The sequence below is a fragment of the Pseudorca crassidens genome, chromosome 10 (assembly GCF_039906515.1).
Source record: "Pseudorca crassidens isolate mPseCra1 chromosome 10, mPseCra1.hap1, whole genome shotgun sequence".
Taxonomy (NCBI): Eukaryota; Metazoa; Chordata; class Mammalia; order Artiodactyla; family Delphinidae; genus Pseudorca; species Pseudorca crassidens.
Genome location: NC_090305.1, coordinates 75,123,111 through 75,137,684, shown reverse-complemented (window position 1 = coordinate 75,137,684; position 14,574 = coordinate 75,123,111). Strand labels below are relative to the sequence as shown.

The 14,574-nt window shown below is 42.1% G+C and overlaps 1 protein-coding gene across 6 annotated transcripts in view; it reads left to right on the top strand.

The window, feature by feature from the left end:
• Positions 1-14,574, top strand: part of ARHGEF3 (Rho guanine nucleotide exchange factor 3) — a 311,757-nt gene that overhangs the window by 272,545 nt on the left and 24,638 nt on the right. For all 6 annotated transcript variants that reach the window (XM_067754831.1, XM_067754832.1, XM_067754836.1 and 3 more), the window contains one exon: positions 11,911-12,081. In XM_067754831.1, the coding sequence (XP_067610932.1) occupies positions 11,911-12,081 (171 nt within the window). The remainder of the gene's footprint in view (positions 1-11,910; positions 12,082-14,574) is intronic.

Below are 14,574 nucleotides of genomic sequence, written 5' to 3'. Positions count from 1 at the left end.
CTGCCCTACACAGATCCCACACAGGGAACACTGCAGGAAATATTTGATCACCCTACAAATTTGCATTGACCTAGAGAACTGGGACAGAAGGAAATCAAGCCATGTCTGAAATCCAACAGACTGAGGCCAGGCAAAGATGAGAAAGCCAGACGCGAGGCAGGGAAATCTGACAGGTGGAAATTGGTTTCTAAAACCTCAAAAAATTTTTTTGGCAAAATAGTTTTTTATTTACTTGTTTAAAATATGATAAATAGCTAATTCCAGGTTCCATTTATTGGACAGAAACAACCCAGTAGAAACAGAATAATTATTCATAATGGTTATGCACATGAACATAGAGAGAACTTGAACAGTGTCTTTATGCTGTGAGTGTGTCCTTGGCGGGGGGAGTGGTCAGCAAATGGAAATATGTCCCTGAGGTTGTATGCAGAGTTAGACAGCCATGTTTGCAGGATGACCTGCAAAGCACAGAGAATGCCGTCTTGCCCCCACGTATCTCCCTGTAAGTCACCTTGGCACATGCAGTGCAAGTTTTGCAGAATTATTTCCAGTCCTAGCATCCCAATAATTGCCTCATGACTTTATTGCTTCCTTCCCCAGGTAGAGCGGGATAGGTGTTAATGTGGCCTGAGGAGCAGGGAGGATTGTGGGGGGGAGAGGGGTGGAGGCCCCAAAGGCATACTTAGTGGGCCACCTTCACATCCTTTCCCATTTTGCCTGTGGTGGTCTTGATGCCCGTTCTAAGAGGGGAGAAACAGAAAACAAGGAGTACAGGGCTGCCTCAAGCCTCTCTGTAGTCCTTCATTCCTTACCCATATGTGTGTATTATTTTTTTCTGCTTCCCAAAGCAACTCATTGCTGTCATTGAGCAGCTTGCTCCTCTGTGGCAGTATCCCTTGTCCCTGGCTCCTGACACCTTAGAGACATACACATCCCTGCGATATCCAGTTAGGTCTCTCAGGTTGGGTTCCTTTTATCATAGGAGGAGAGATGAGTTAGGCCCAAACATGATGCTTTAATCAATAATAGAACACTTAGCAGTCCTTCCTCTGGCTTCCTTGGAGGCCACAGGTTAGCCCAGGAGGATATCGAGAGAGCTCGGGGCTGGCAGCCTCTTCCAAAAAGCTTAAGAGCCCAGTCACAAATGTGAGTGGTTCTTGCAGCGACAGTTCAGCAAGACACTGCAGGACTTGTTCTCTGTGGCCTCCCTGCCCCCCATTCCCCCTGTGGACTGGCGGCTCGGGCCTCAGCACAAAGGCAGCGTTTGTGGAGGTCAGAGAGGGAGAGCCGACTGCACGGCGCTCCATCTGCTTCTGACCAGGGAGGTTAGCGCTGCTGGTAGACTGGAGCACAGATGTCTAGATCCCTCTGGGCCTATAAATCCCCTCACTGGGCTGCCCAGCTCTGAAAGGGGCTGGTCTGTGCTCACTCCTCATGTGGAGTGACGAAGGCGAGCTGCCTCGGCCGGTCGATCGCTGAGTCCACCTCCCCGTCACGGCTGTGCGGCTGGTGGACTTGTTTAGGCCGAGTCCAGGGCATGCTATGGGATGCTGGGCTCCTTACCCTGTAACTGAGCCCTGCGTTCTCTTTGAACATGAACTGTATTTCTTTTCCATTATAGAGTGTATGCTCATTACGGAAAAATACGGAAAAGAGGAAGGAGAAAGATTCCACTCCCAAACAACCCCTGTTAATACTTTATAATTTCCTTTCAGTGTTATTCTAGGTCTATCTATGAAACTTACACACTCTGGACCTAATTTGGTGTTACAGTCTTTCCAGCCTTATCTTTGTGTTTTCTGTTTACCTCTGGATTTAAACCTCCCCCGTGGCCCCAAGGACTGTGGATGATCAGTTTTTCTTGCATCTCTATTGGTCTTGGCCTCACATATTTCCAGGCTACGCAGTTAGGTGTATAAAGGTTCCTCTTCGTCATTGTCACACTCTCTTGGGGGAATTGTACCTTTTATTAAAATTAAATATTTCTATTTATTTCTTTTAATGCTTTCTGTCTTGGATTTTATTTTGTCTTTTCTTATTTCTTTTTTTTGCATTTTACCTGGTGTATCTTGTTTATCTCTTTTATTTTCATCCTCCCTTTGTCATTTAGCTGGATGAAAGTTTTATTATGGCTTAAGGGAAGTGTTATATCAGTTATTCTTGGAAAATATCTTAATGGACTGAGTACATATTATTCCAACATGATGTGATTTATTTTATATAACCAGTCTCCTATTAATGGATATTTAGGTTGTAAATATTTTTATGTTATTATGTAACTCTGTGTTGAATGTTTTTTTTATGACATTTGTCCTATATATATATATATTTTATTACAGTAAGGCCAGATTTTAAAACTATTTGTATTGATTATCTGAACATCAAAAATAATATTATCAGGCTATTCTTAGTACACACTCACATAATTCAATCAGTTTATTGGCTGTATTTGTCTTTAAACCACGTCACAGGTATTGTTCTAAAGAATGTATTTATCTTCAATATAATCTTTTTTTTTAAATTTATTTTATTTATTTATTTTTGGCTGCGTTGGGTCTTCGTTGCTGCACACTGGCTTTCTCTAGTTGCGTCAAGTGGGGGCTACTCTTCGTTGCGGTGCGTGGGCTTCTCATTGCAGTGGCTTCTCTTGTTGTGGAGCACGGGCTCTAGGCTCACAGGCTTCAGTAGTTGTGGCACGCAGGCTCAGTAGTTGTGGCGCACGGGCTTAGTTGCTCCACAGCATGTGGGATCCTCCAGACCAGGGCTTGAACTTGTGTCCACTGCATTGGCAGGAGGATTCTTAACCCCTGCACCACCAGGGAAGCCCTTATTAGTTATTTTTTAATTACCCACAATCCTCTTCATAGTTGCATTTTATGGTTAATCACCTTGAACTTGCTGACTTCCTCAATCAACTCTTCTGACCATAATGAATTTTTAAACTTTGTATTATGGAAACTTCCAAACACACAGCAAAATAGCAGTATACCATGAATGCCCATATGCACACAATCTCTAGGCCTCTCCTGGAACCGTTGAAACTACTTCAAAAGCACTTACCGTTGGGATGAAACATCTCGCAGGTAAATCTGATCTTTGGAGGACTTAACGGGTAATCAAGTGGGAAACTCAGGATGGCAGGAGAAACCCCAAACTCAAAACAGGTGTCTTCTGGACCCCTGCCACAGTTCCTTCCGGAGGATTCAGTATTAATTGTTTGCACTCGGCCATCAGCCTCTTGAGCACCATCCCCGCCATTGCCCAGCTCGCCTCCTCAGCGCTTGTCCCTCCTGCCCAACCTGTCCTATTTTTTTAAAGTACCTCCTATTGGGCTTTCTTTTCTGATCATATAACATCATTTTTAAAAATGAAAAATATAGAGAAGCACAGGAAAGGGAATAAAAATGCTTGTAATCCCATCTTCCCATCACCAAAAAACTTCTATTAACATTTTGGTATCTACTCAGGCAAACTTTTCTTTTACTATATACTTGTGTGAGTATTTTTTAAAAACAAAATTGTAATCATACTATTTTTTAACTTGCTTTTGTCTTAACAGTATAAAATAACCTTACAGTATAAAGACATTTTCACGTCACTAAATATTTTTCATGATCTCAATTCTTAATCGGTTCATATAGTATTTTGTCAAAAGGATGTATGTTTATTCAATCACCCTTCTATTGTTGAATACTTAAATTGTTTGGATTTTTCCACCATTATAGATAGTACTGCTTTAAACATCCCGATCACAAATCTTGGATATGTCTTTATTTCTTCTTTCCTTACTTTATGTTGCCAGAAGTGGAATTCTGGTCAAAGAGTGTAAACACCAAGCCATCTGATAGCACTAGTGTTAGGCCTCTACTTTTTTTTTTTTTTTAATTGGAGTATAGTTGATTTACAATGTTGTGTTAGTTTCAGGTGTACAGCAGAGTGATTCAGCTATACATATACATATATCCATTCTTTTTCAGATTCTTTTCCCAAATAGGTTATTACAAAATGTTGAGTAGAGTTCCCTGTGCTATACAGTAGGTGCTTGTTGATTATCTATCTTATATATAGTAATGTGTACATATATGTTTATCCCAAACTCCTAATTTATCACCCCCACATGTTTCCCCTTTGGTAACCATAAGTTTGTTTTTGAAGTCTGTGAGTCTGTTTCTGTTTTGTAAATAAGTTCATTTGTATCATTTTTTTAGATTCTACCTATAAGTGATATCATATGATATTTGTCTTTTTCTGTCTGACTTCACTTAGTATGATAATCTCTAGATCCATCCATGTTGCTGCAAACGGCATTATTTCATTCTTTTTACAGCTGAGTAATATTCCATTGTATACATGTACCACACCTTCTTTATCCATTCCTCTGTCGATGGACCTTTAGGTTGCTTCCATGTCTTGGCTATTGTAAATTGTGCTGCAGTGAACATTGTGGTGAATGTACCTTTTCAAATTATGGTTTTCTCCAGGTGTATGCTCAGGAGTGGGATTGCTGGATCATACAGTTGTTCTATTTTTAGTTCCCACCTGCAGTGTAGGAGGGTTCCCTTTTCTCCACCCCTTTCCAGCATTTATTGTTTGTAGACTTTTTCATGATGGCCATTCTGACTGGTATGAGGTGATACTTCATTGTAGTTTCAGTTTGCGTTTCTCTGATAATTAGTGATGTTGAGCATCAGGCCTCTACTTTTGACATGTATCTGTATTGGACAGAATTGCTTCTTTGTGTTCTCACATCCTAATTCTAGACTCATAGTCACATTTCTCCCTCTCTTTGGGCAAGGGTGCAAGGGTTTGTGTTGGGCCTGGAATGGCTCAGAGATGATGAGGATGAAGGGGAGAGAGGACATTTCAGGTTTGAGGAAGGAGTGTGGAAAGACTGATGCCATCTAGATCTGAGAAGTAAGTAGGAAGAGTACCAGCATATGTGCTTAATTTCCATGGGCTGGCAACCATGATTTTCTTCTCCAAGGACCTCAAATATCACCCCTTGGTCCAAGGTCATATACTTTCTATAGCTGATAAAATCTTTGGTCCTAAGTTATTTGGCAGATGTGGAGAATGAGCCCAAGGGGTAGAGGGGTGTGTGTGTGTGTGTGTGTGTGTGTGTGTGTGTGTGTTGGGGGAAGCAACCAGAAACCATACTTATTACCTGTCTGGAAGGTAAGGATGTAGTTGAGGAGTAACCTGTATTCTGTGTTAAAAGGAACTCCTGATTTTCTGCTGTTCTTTACCATTCCTGCAATAATAATTAGACTGTTGTAATAGTTGACTATTGCAATTTAAAGGTTGTCATTTTAAATTTAGTACTAACATCTTCCATTAGTTCAGTATTTATAGCAAGCCAAGCTCTGTGCAAGGTCCTTTATGTTCGTGGCCTCATTCAAAACTCTGCAGGGTAGAACTCATCACCACTTTATAGGGAAAAAAACCTATTGTGTGCTTTGCTGCACAATAGCCAGGACATGGAAGCAACCTAAATGTCCATCGACAGATGAATGGATAAAGAAGATGTGACACATATATACAATGGAGTATTACTTAACCATAAAAAGAAACGAAATTGAGTTACTTGTAGTGAGGTGGGTGGACCTAGAGTCTGTTATACAGAGTGAAGTATGTCAATCCATTTAATAGTAAGCTATCTGCTACAAAATAGCAATGGTAAATGTAGAGAATTTCCCTGGCTTGAACTCTTTATTGGAGCGTGTTATCTTTGGCCGTAGAGACCTTCTGTTTTGGGAAAAGGACAAGGGAGTACCCCACGGAACAGGCAGCATTAACAAACCAAATCTTCCATCATGCCTAACGTGCTGGGTTTACATTTCCTCTGACACGTGTAAAGGGGCCCCCTTTTCCCACCTACAGCATCTTTTCCATATAGCCAGTTCAGGCATAAACATGAGCACCCATTTCCTAAACCTGCAGTATCTGTGCCTGCTATGGGGCCATTGTTATTTTAGCTGCCAGTAACTATGAGCTTTGGGCTTTTGACTCATTTTCTGGGCCAGATTCCCTCATGGAAACTCTTGCTTGTCCTGGAACATTTTTCAGTCCAGGCCCAGAATCCCCATAACTAGGGGGTCCTATGTACATGATTCTGTTTTGAATCCAGTCCCTTCCAAGCTGGGTCCCTTACTTTGAAGTGAGCCTCTCCTGGTCACCGTGGACCAGTGTTTCTCACCCCAAGGGACATTCAACAGCATCTGTAGATGTGTTGGTTGTCACAGCTTGAGGTGGGGGGGGCACTACTGTCATCTAGTGGTTAGAGGTAAGGATAATATTAAACATCCTGCAATGCACAGGACAGCCCTTCACAACAAAGAATATTCTGGTCCAAAACATTAGTGGTGGCAAGGCTGAGATTCCCTATCACAGACTGAGAAGTAGCCTGAGACTCATCTATTTGGGCACATGCATTCCAACACACTTTAAATTTTACCCTAGAGGAAGCAGGGTAGGATATTGGTTAAAAATTGCAAGTGGGGGCTTCCCTGGTGGCATAGTGGTTAAGAATCCACCTGCCAATGCAGGGGACACGGGTTCGAGCCCTGGTCCGGGAAGATCCCACGTACCGCAGAGCAACTAAGCCCATGCACCACAACTACTGAGCCTGCGCTCTAGAGCCCACGAGCCACAACTACCGAGCCCAAGAGCCACAGCTACCGAGCCCTCGTGCCACAACTACTGAAGTCCGTGCGCCTAGAGCCCGTGCTCAGCAACAAGAGAAGCCACCGCAATGAGAAGCCCGCGCACTGCAATGAAGAGTAGCCCCTGCTCGCCGCAACTAGAGAAAGCCCGCGCGCAGCAACGAAGACCCAACGCAGCCAAAAATAAAATAAATTAATTTTTTAAAAAAAGCATTTAAAAAAAAATTGCAAGGGGTGGGGGAGAGTTGCACTCAAATAGACCAGATGTGGATTGTCATCCTGAGTTCACCACTGACCTGGGTTATTAAATTCTGGAGCACCGTTTATTAGCTGCATGACCTTCAGCAAAGAATCACCCTCTCAGAGCCTCAAGTTTCCTCATCTATAAAAAAAAGGGTAGGAATCCTCACCTCTTGGGCATAGCAGGGCTCTAAAGCCCCACTCACAGAGCCCAGCACATACAAGCAACGACATTCATTCATTAAGCAAAATTGTTGAGGTCCTACCATGTGCCAGTGTTGGTGAATCCATCAGTGAACAGAACAAATAGATATCCTTGTCTTCAAGGAGCTTACCTTCTATTGGGAGGAAACAGACATGTCAGAAACAAACCGGTAAATGATATCACACAGCACATGGTGAAAGAGAGCCAGAGCAGGGGGATGGGCAGTGGCAGGGGCACTGGAAGGGACGTGGCTGTTCTCCTCTCTCTCAAGGCATTCCTCTTCTTTGGGTTTTTCCTCCTAGCAGTAGTCACTTTTTCTCCGCCAGCTCCAATCCTCTCATCTAATTGTGGCCAGCTGTACTGATGACTGGTAGGGGTGCAGGTATGGTGTGTGGTCAGCACTGTCATGAACACCCCCCCATGGCTTGGGCCTGGTTGGCTGTGAGCTGTCTCCAGGGCCAGCCAGCTGCTAACCATACCTCTGTCCAGCATTCTTTATTTCTTTGGGATTCTTCTTTTCAGCATCCTTCCCCTTTCTAAGTGGAGTTTTAAAAAGACAAAATGTTTGTTTTAATCCATCCAAATTAAAGGTGTAAATCTGAAGTTTGATTGGTCAAAGAGCCACTCAGTCATTATTCCTAAAACTGAGCAAATGCATTCCCTCTTCTTAACTAGACTTAAACTCCAAGAAGGCTGAGTCCCATCTGACTGAAACCTCCCTGCAATGCATGATTTGCATGTAAACAGCAGGTACAGTCCCCGTAGTAGAAAGAGCTCAGGTCTTGGAGTCAAACACATCTGGTTTTGAATCCTAGCTGGGGAGATACCTTAGCCTCCCTAGCCTCAGTTTAATCATCAGCCAGATGGGAATAAACTCTCACCTTTCAGGGGGGTTGTGAGGATCGGAGAGAACTCATCGGAAGTACTAAGCATGGGCAAGTATGTACGGCCCCTCTGTGATATACGTGGTGAACTTCATCCCTGTCCCTTCCCCCTTAGTACCCAAGCCCAGCAATCACTAAGGAAAGACAAAACCAGGAATTCTTAGAGATGGAGCTCCCCTAGTATAGCTCACCTCTCTCTTTTTTTCCCCCAAACTGCAACAGAAAAAAAGTCTCCAACTCTGGGAAATTTTTCAATAAAAACATAAAAATATGTTCAATCTTATGTTCGAAACATGAAACTGAAATTAAGATGTATTTGTTCTTCCTATCAGATTGATAATAATATCCTATTTATGAGTGTGAAGGGAAAGGTACTATCATATACCTTTCTGGAGACTATGAAGTTGAACAGACTATTTGAAGGTCAATTTGCCAGTACTTATCAAATGTTAAGAAGTTGATACTTCTTAGACCAAGGAATTCTACTTAAGGAATCTGCCTTACAGAAATACCAGCATAAATACATAAAGGATGTTCACTAAGGCACTTTTTATAATAGCCAGGCACTGGAAACGTTTTTAATGTCCATCAGTTGGAGGTTGATTAAATCCATGTGGTCCATCCAGACTATGGGACACTAACTCTGTAGCCATTAAAAAGAATGGGTGGAGGCTCAAGAGGGAGGGGATGTGGGGATATACATATACATATAGCTGATTCACTTTGTTGTACAGTAGAAACTAACACAACATTGTAAAGCAATTATCCTCCAATAAAGATATTTAAAAAAAAAGAATGGGTGACTTAAGAGGTATAAACTACTATATATAAAATAAATAAGCTACAAGGATATATTGTATAGCACAGGGATTATAACCAATATTTTATAATAACTATAAATGGAGTATAATCTATAAAATGTTTGACTCACTATGTTGTACACCTGAAACTAATATAATGTTGTAAACCAACTGTACCTCAGTTAAAAAAAAAGAATGAGTGACTTTGGACAATGGAAATGTTTTCAAGCTAGAGGTAGTGATTGCACAACACAGTGAATGTACTAAAGGCCGCTGAATTGTTCACTTTCAAAGTGGTTAATTTCATGTTATGTGAATTTCACCTCCATAAATTATTTTTTTTTTTAAGAGTGGGTCTTATATTCTAACATGGAGAGACATGTTGAATGAAAAGAGAAGACATTCTGTTTTCTGTGAATATTAGCAAATGCATGGAAAAGGTGTGGAAAGACCTCGAACAAACTTATAGCAGTTACTTCTAGGAAGTGTACTTGGGAAAATGAGGGGATTTGTACTTAATTTTATATATTTTTGTATGAAAATTTAATGTTAGCCTAAATTACTTTCAAACTGGTGGTGGGGACGGGGGACACTTGAAGTTGGTCAGGGGCTGACACTGCAACAAAGAAGGCGGTTGATTCTCTCAAGTGAAAGTGGAAAATATCTTTGATTTTGAATCTTCTTTTTTGTGTTTTCCTCTCTTTCTGCTCTTTAATTCCTGCCCCAGCTGGCATCAGAACCGCAAACTGAGATGAGTGAGTTACTTGGTGACTCACTTTGCTTGTTTTGACCTTTCCGTGCCTGTGGCTAATTGATTTTGAGTGCCGGGGGGATCTGCAAGCATTAGGCTGGTCACTGTTTATAAAGGCCTGTTTTCAAGAGATCACAGGGATTTGTGAGATACCATTAGTAAAATGCATTTGGAGCAAGTACTTTCTTGACCCTCACAGGGCTGGTCCAGTGATCATGAGCTCATTAATGAGCCCAGGAGCTCACAGGTGCCTAGGCCAGCCTGAGGAACTGTGTTACTGCTTGCAAACAGAGCTCGCTTCCTGCTTCCAGAAGGTTGTGGTGATACCCTGAAGCCCCTTGGCAATTTCTTTTTTTTTTCATTTATTCATTTTTCTAGAATTATACAAATTTGTAAACTAGGGTGAAAACTACCTATAACGTCATCAGGCAAAAACAATAGATTTGGTGGCATTCCCTTTGTATCTTTGCTCATGTGCATTTTTTCATAATTATAAAGTGTTCATACACAGATTTTAATCCTAATTTTATTTTAACTTACAAAGAAGGGATTTTTAGCTGTTAAAAGTATCTCAGAATTATCTTAATTGGCTAGATAACATTCTATCAAGCAGATGAATTATAACTTGTTTAACAACGCCCTTATGTTGAATAGTTCTTTTAAAATTTTCTTTACTTTCTTAAATTTTATGGTTGAATCTCAAAATATTTGGAAGCTACCTTATAACGTCTCAGAGATGACGGCTCATATGTCACATGCAAAGTCAGTTCCTGCCCTCAGGAAGTTTATAATTCAGAGCAGGTGACCAATAAGTATAATAAAATCTGATCATCATTATATCAGAGAGATGTCCAGATTTTTCTGGGAAAGGATGGGAGAACACTGGTAAAGGCTTCCTAGAGGAGGTATTTGAGTTATATCCCAAGGACAGTTAGGAGTTAGCCAGCAAGGCAACGAAAGAAAAGCATTCCAGGAAGAGAAGACTGCTTGAAGGAAGCACAGCAAATGGCAAAGCATGGTACATTTAGGGAATGGCAGATAGCCTAGTAGGGCTGGAGAATAGGGGGCTCATGGGTGAGTGGCAGGAGGTGATTCTAGATAGATAGACCGTGGTCAGATTACAAGAGGACTTCTCTGCCAAAATAAGGAGTTGGAACTTCACATTGAAGGCCATAGACATGTCGCCACAGCCATGGCAGGGAACACTTGCTAAATAAGAATGTGGCTTTTCAGCACAGCAACACCTCATTGCTTTGGCAAAGTTTCCAGTAAGTGTGTTGAAATCATCTAGGATGAAGGCTGAATATGATGCATTCAGCTTTCTTCTTGATCATTTGTATTTGTCAAGAGAAAGCACTGTGGTAGCATGTTTCAGCCACAGGGGAGGACTTTGGATGATTAGACCACCCCAAAGTCTACCAGGACCTCTTTGTAAAATAAGAACATAACTTGGAACAGGCACCATTTGCTGCCAAGATGGTAACTGACAGAGAGAACCACAACTGAGGCGAATGTAAACAGAAAGAGGAATGTATCAGTATTAGCCCTTAGTCTTAGTGGCTCTTCCTGGCTTCAAGCACACTGAGATCCAGGGGCTGAGTGTGGGTAGAGCTTGCTGCTTCCCTCCTTCCCTCCCTCAGACTCTCTCTCCATCCCTTATTCTGTGTGTCCCTTTATTCTCTCCTATAGTAGACACACTCTTCTCTGTGAACAGAGAGAGCTGCCTCAAGAAACTCCTGCTTATGTTATTTCATGAGCTTACAATCCCAAAGGAAAAATCTTCTGCTCTTTCTCCCATGAAGCACACAGCAAATTTCAGGGAATCGCATGTCCCCCTCTGAACCAGGGTGGTGGAGTACTCTGATTGGTCAGGTCTGGGGGAGCCCGCCCAAACTATGTGAGAGAGGATACCCAAGGAGAGTAGGCAGTGTCCCCAGAAGGAGGAGGGGAGTAGGAGTACTGGCCAGATGTTCTTTTTGCTTTTTTTTTTTTGAAGGACATCCACTACTGTTAACCTTTGTTGTTCTCAAGAGCGGAGGTGTCCACGGGAGAAAAGTAGAGCTCATGACTTGTCTGAGAGCCACCTTTGCGCATGCATTTGACCTGAAATGTTTTTGTGCTGTGGTACACTTGGTTACCCGGTCTCGCAGAACGGATACTCCCTTCAAGTCTCTGAAAGCGGCCCCTTGCCCGATTTTCCTTAGCACGTAGCCACAAGACAATGCCCTACTTCCCACAGGCCTTGTGACATTGTCCTCTCTTTCTTGCAAATGTCTGATTTATGCTCTGTCAGTAACAGGAAGCCACTCAAACGATCCACCCAGTCCTGCTGCTGCCCCCGTGACGGTTTGTTTTTCTCATTGTTTAGCGCTCCATCAGCTTCCGCAGCGAGAGCCGCCCTGACCTCCTCGCCCCCAGACCCTGGTCCAGAAATGCCGCCCCCTCGAGCACGAAGCGGAGAGACAGCAAGCTGTGGAGTGAGACCTTCGACGTGTGCGTCAATCAGATGCTCACGTCCAAGGAAATCAAACGTCAGGAGGTAGGCTGGGACCCCTGGAGTTGCCCTTGTGTCTAGAACAAGGCACACTGAAGGCAAGAGCCAAGCTGGGGTCTACACCACGGTCTCCAAGTCAGTTCTTCACTGCATTGATAGAAGGACGACAAATGGGCATGTCAGACCTTGTAAGGAGCTGAGAAACCAGCATCCAGCTGGATGGGTGTGGCCCTGACTTTTAAAAGAAACTGATGTGGGGAAAAAAAAAAAAAAAGACACTGATGTGAAAATCTGAATTTACAAAGAAGATGAATCAGGAAGTGTCTGTTTAGGACCATAGAGTTCACAGAAATAATCATTTTACTTATATTTTAATAGCACCTTCTAGAATATTTTAAAATACTCAGTTTATGAAACTTTGATCCAGTTTTGGGGAAAACTTTAATATGGAATGCAGTTAATTTCATTCCCTGTAAATTTTCTGTATCAGTAGCCTAGATGGCTATGATAATACTACTTTACAGAGAACTTGTCATGTGCCAGGCTGTGCTAAACACTTCAAAGGTGCATCATCTAATGAAATCCTTGGAATATCTATTTTAGCAGAGAACCTGACGCTGGCAAAAGGAGTACTTAAAAACTTTCTAGGTTTTTGACTTCCGCAATTCTTTTCTAGGACTTTATGAACCAGGCACACTTGTACACAGATGAAAAGATGCACGTGTAAGGTTATTCATCACAGTGATGTTTACAATAGTGCCAGAAAGAACCTGAACATCTATTACCAGGTCCTGGTTCCATAGTGAATGTGCATACATTCTGTAACTATAGAAACACGAGAAGTGATGATATGTATGTATGGCTAGGTGAATAAAGCAAGGCACAAAATAGGGTGGTATAGTGTGCTACCATTTACGTAAAAAAAGTAAAAATGGGTGTGTGTGTGTGTGTGCGCGCACACGCGGGCTCGCATATTTGCTTATAGACGCATAAAATATTTCTGAAAGGACATGTAAGGAGCTGGTAACATTGTTGCTTCCTGAGAGGTGAACTGGGTGGTGAGAAGGAGGAGGTGAGAGGGAAGTTTTCACCATGTGCCCATTCCTAAACTGTAAATTTTGAACCATGTCAATGTTTGTCTATTAAAAAATGAATAAATAATTTAAAAATAATATGTACACTGAAAAAATCATTTGCAGAAATATGGCAAAATCTTAACAGTGGTTAACAAATGGTATTGTGGATAATTTTAAATTTTCCTCTTTATACTTTTCTGTGTAATAGTGTGCATATATAACTTGTACAGTGGGAAGGAAGGAAGGGGGGGGATTGATTCTGCAGATGAAGAGATTACTAAGGTACAGTGAACACGAGGTCACCCACCTAGAAAGTTACAGAGCTGGAGCAGTGAACCAAATCCCATGGTCTTCACAGTCACACTGTGCTGCCCACCCCCCTCCACAGACACCTGACTGTGGTGTATCCCAGTGTGGGGTTTTGTGGTTTTCCTCTCTTGGGGGCCACATTGCGCTCTGGTAAAACAGACATACAAGGAAATCTGAGGAAGGTCCAAGTAAAAATATTTAATTGTACTGCAGCCACCCATGTCCTCGTTTTGATAATGCTCTGTAGTTATGTAAGTTGCCACCATTGGAGGAAGCTGAGTAATGGCTATACAGGACCTCTCTGTATTATTTTTGTAACTTCTCATGTGAGTCTAATTATTTCAAAATAAAAGGTTAAACAAAGTAGAGTACCAGGAGAGCATGACATGGAAGCTTTACTGGGGGCCTTGAGAGGGGTCACCATGCACTGGCCTCCAGTGCAGTGTTCTGCCTCTGCCCGCTGGGCCAGGGAGCACATTCATTGTCCTGCTGTCCATCAACCCCAGGGATGGAGGTGTTCTCCAAGCCTGCTCACCTCTTCCCTCTGGTCTGAAAGAAACGTAGTAGTCACCACAGGCATGTAGTTCTTTAATAACATAAAGTTTGCCAACAGTTGAGACTGTCAGATGAGAGAGAAAGAGTGTTCTGCACATCATCGCTCTTAAATTATGATGGCTTAACAGAAGCAAATCATTGCGTCCATTTACACACTCTTGCACACAGCCAGCTCCTGTAACTTTATTTATTGTGCAGTGCGGGGCCAAGAAGTAAGTTAGAATGAATTAACTTCACCAGACATCTAGAGTGATAAAATATCGGATTCTTCCTGCAACACAGCCTTAAGACAAGTGGCTGATGGGAATAAAGCTATCTGTTGAGATTTTACCTTCTGTTGAATAGAAGGAAGACAAATTGTGATGGCCCAATTAATAGTAATTCCATGTCCATCACTGAGAACAGACCCCGAATCATTTATTATGATTGTCACTCACAAAAGACACATGGAGTCCATGGCTCAGACTCTAATTATTTTACCTAAAATAGTTCCATCTTGTTCAGCTGCATCACAATTGTGTAAATGAAATATGACTTGTTGGATTAGAAACACATGTGGAAACTCTTTCTCCCACAAACAAATAGGCACATTACACAG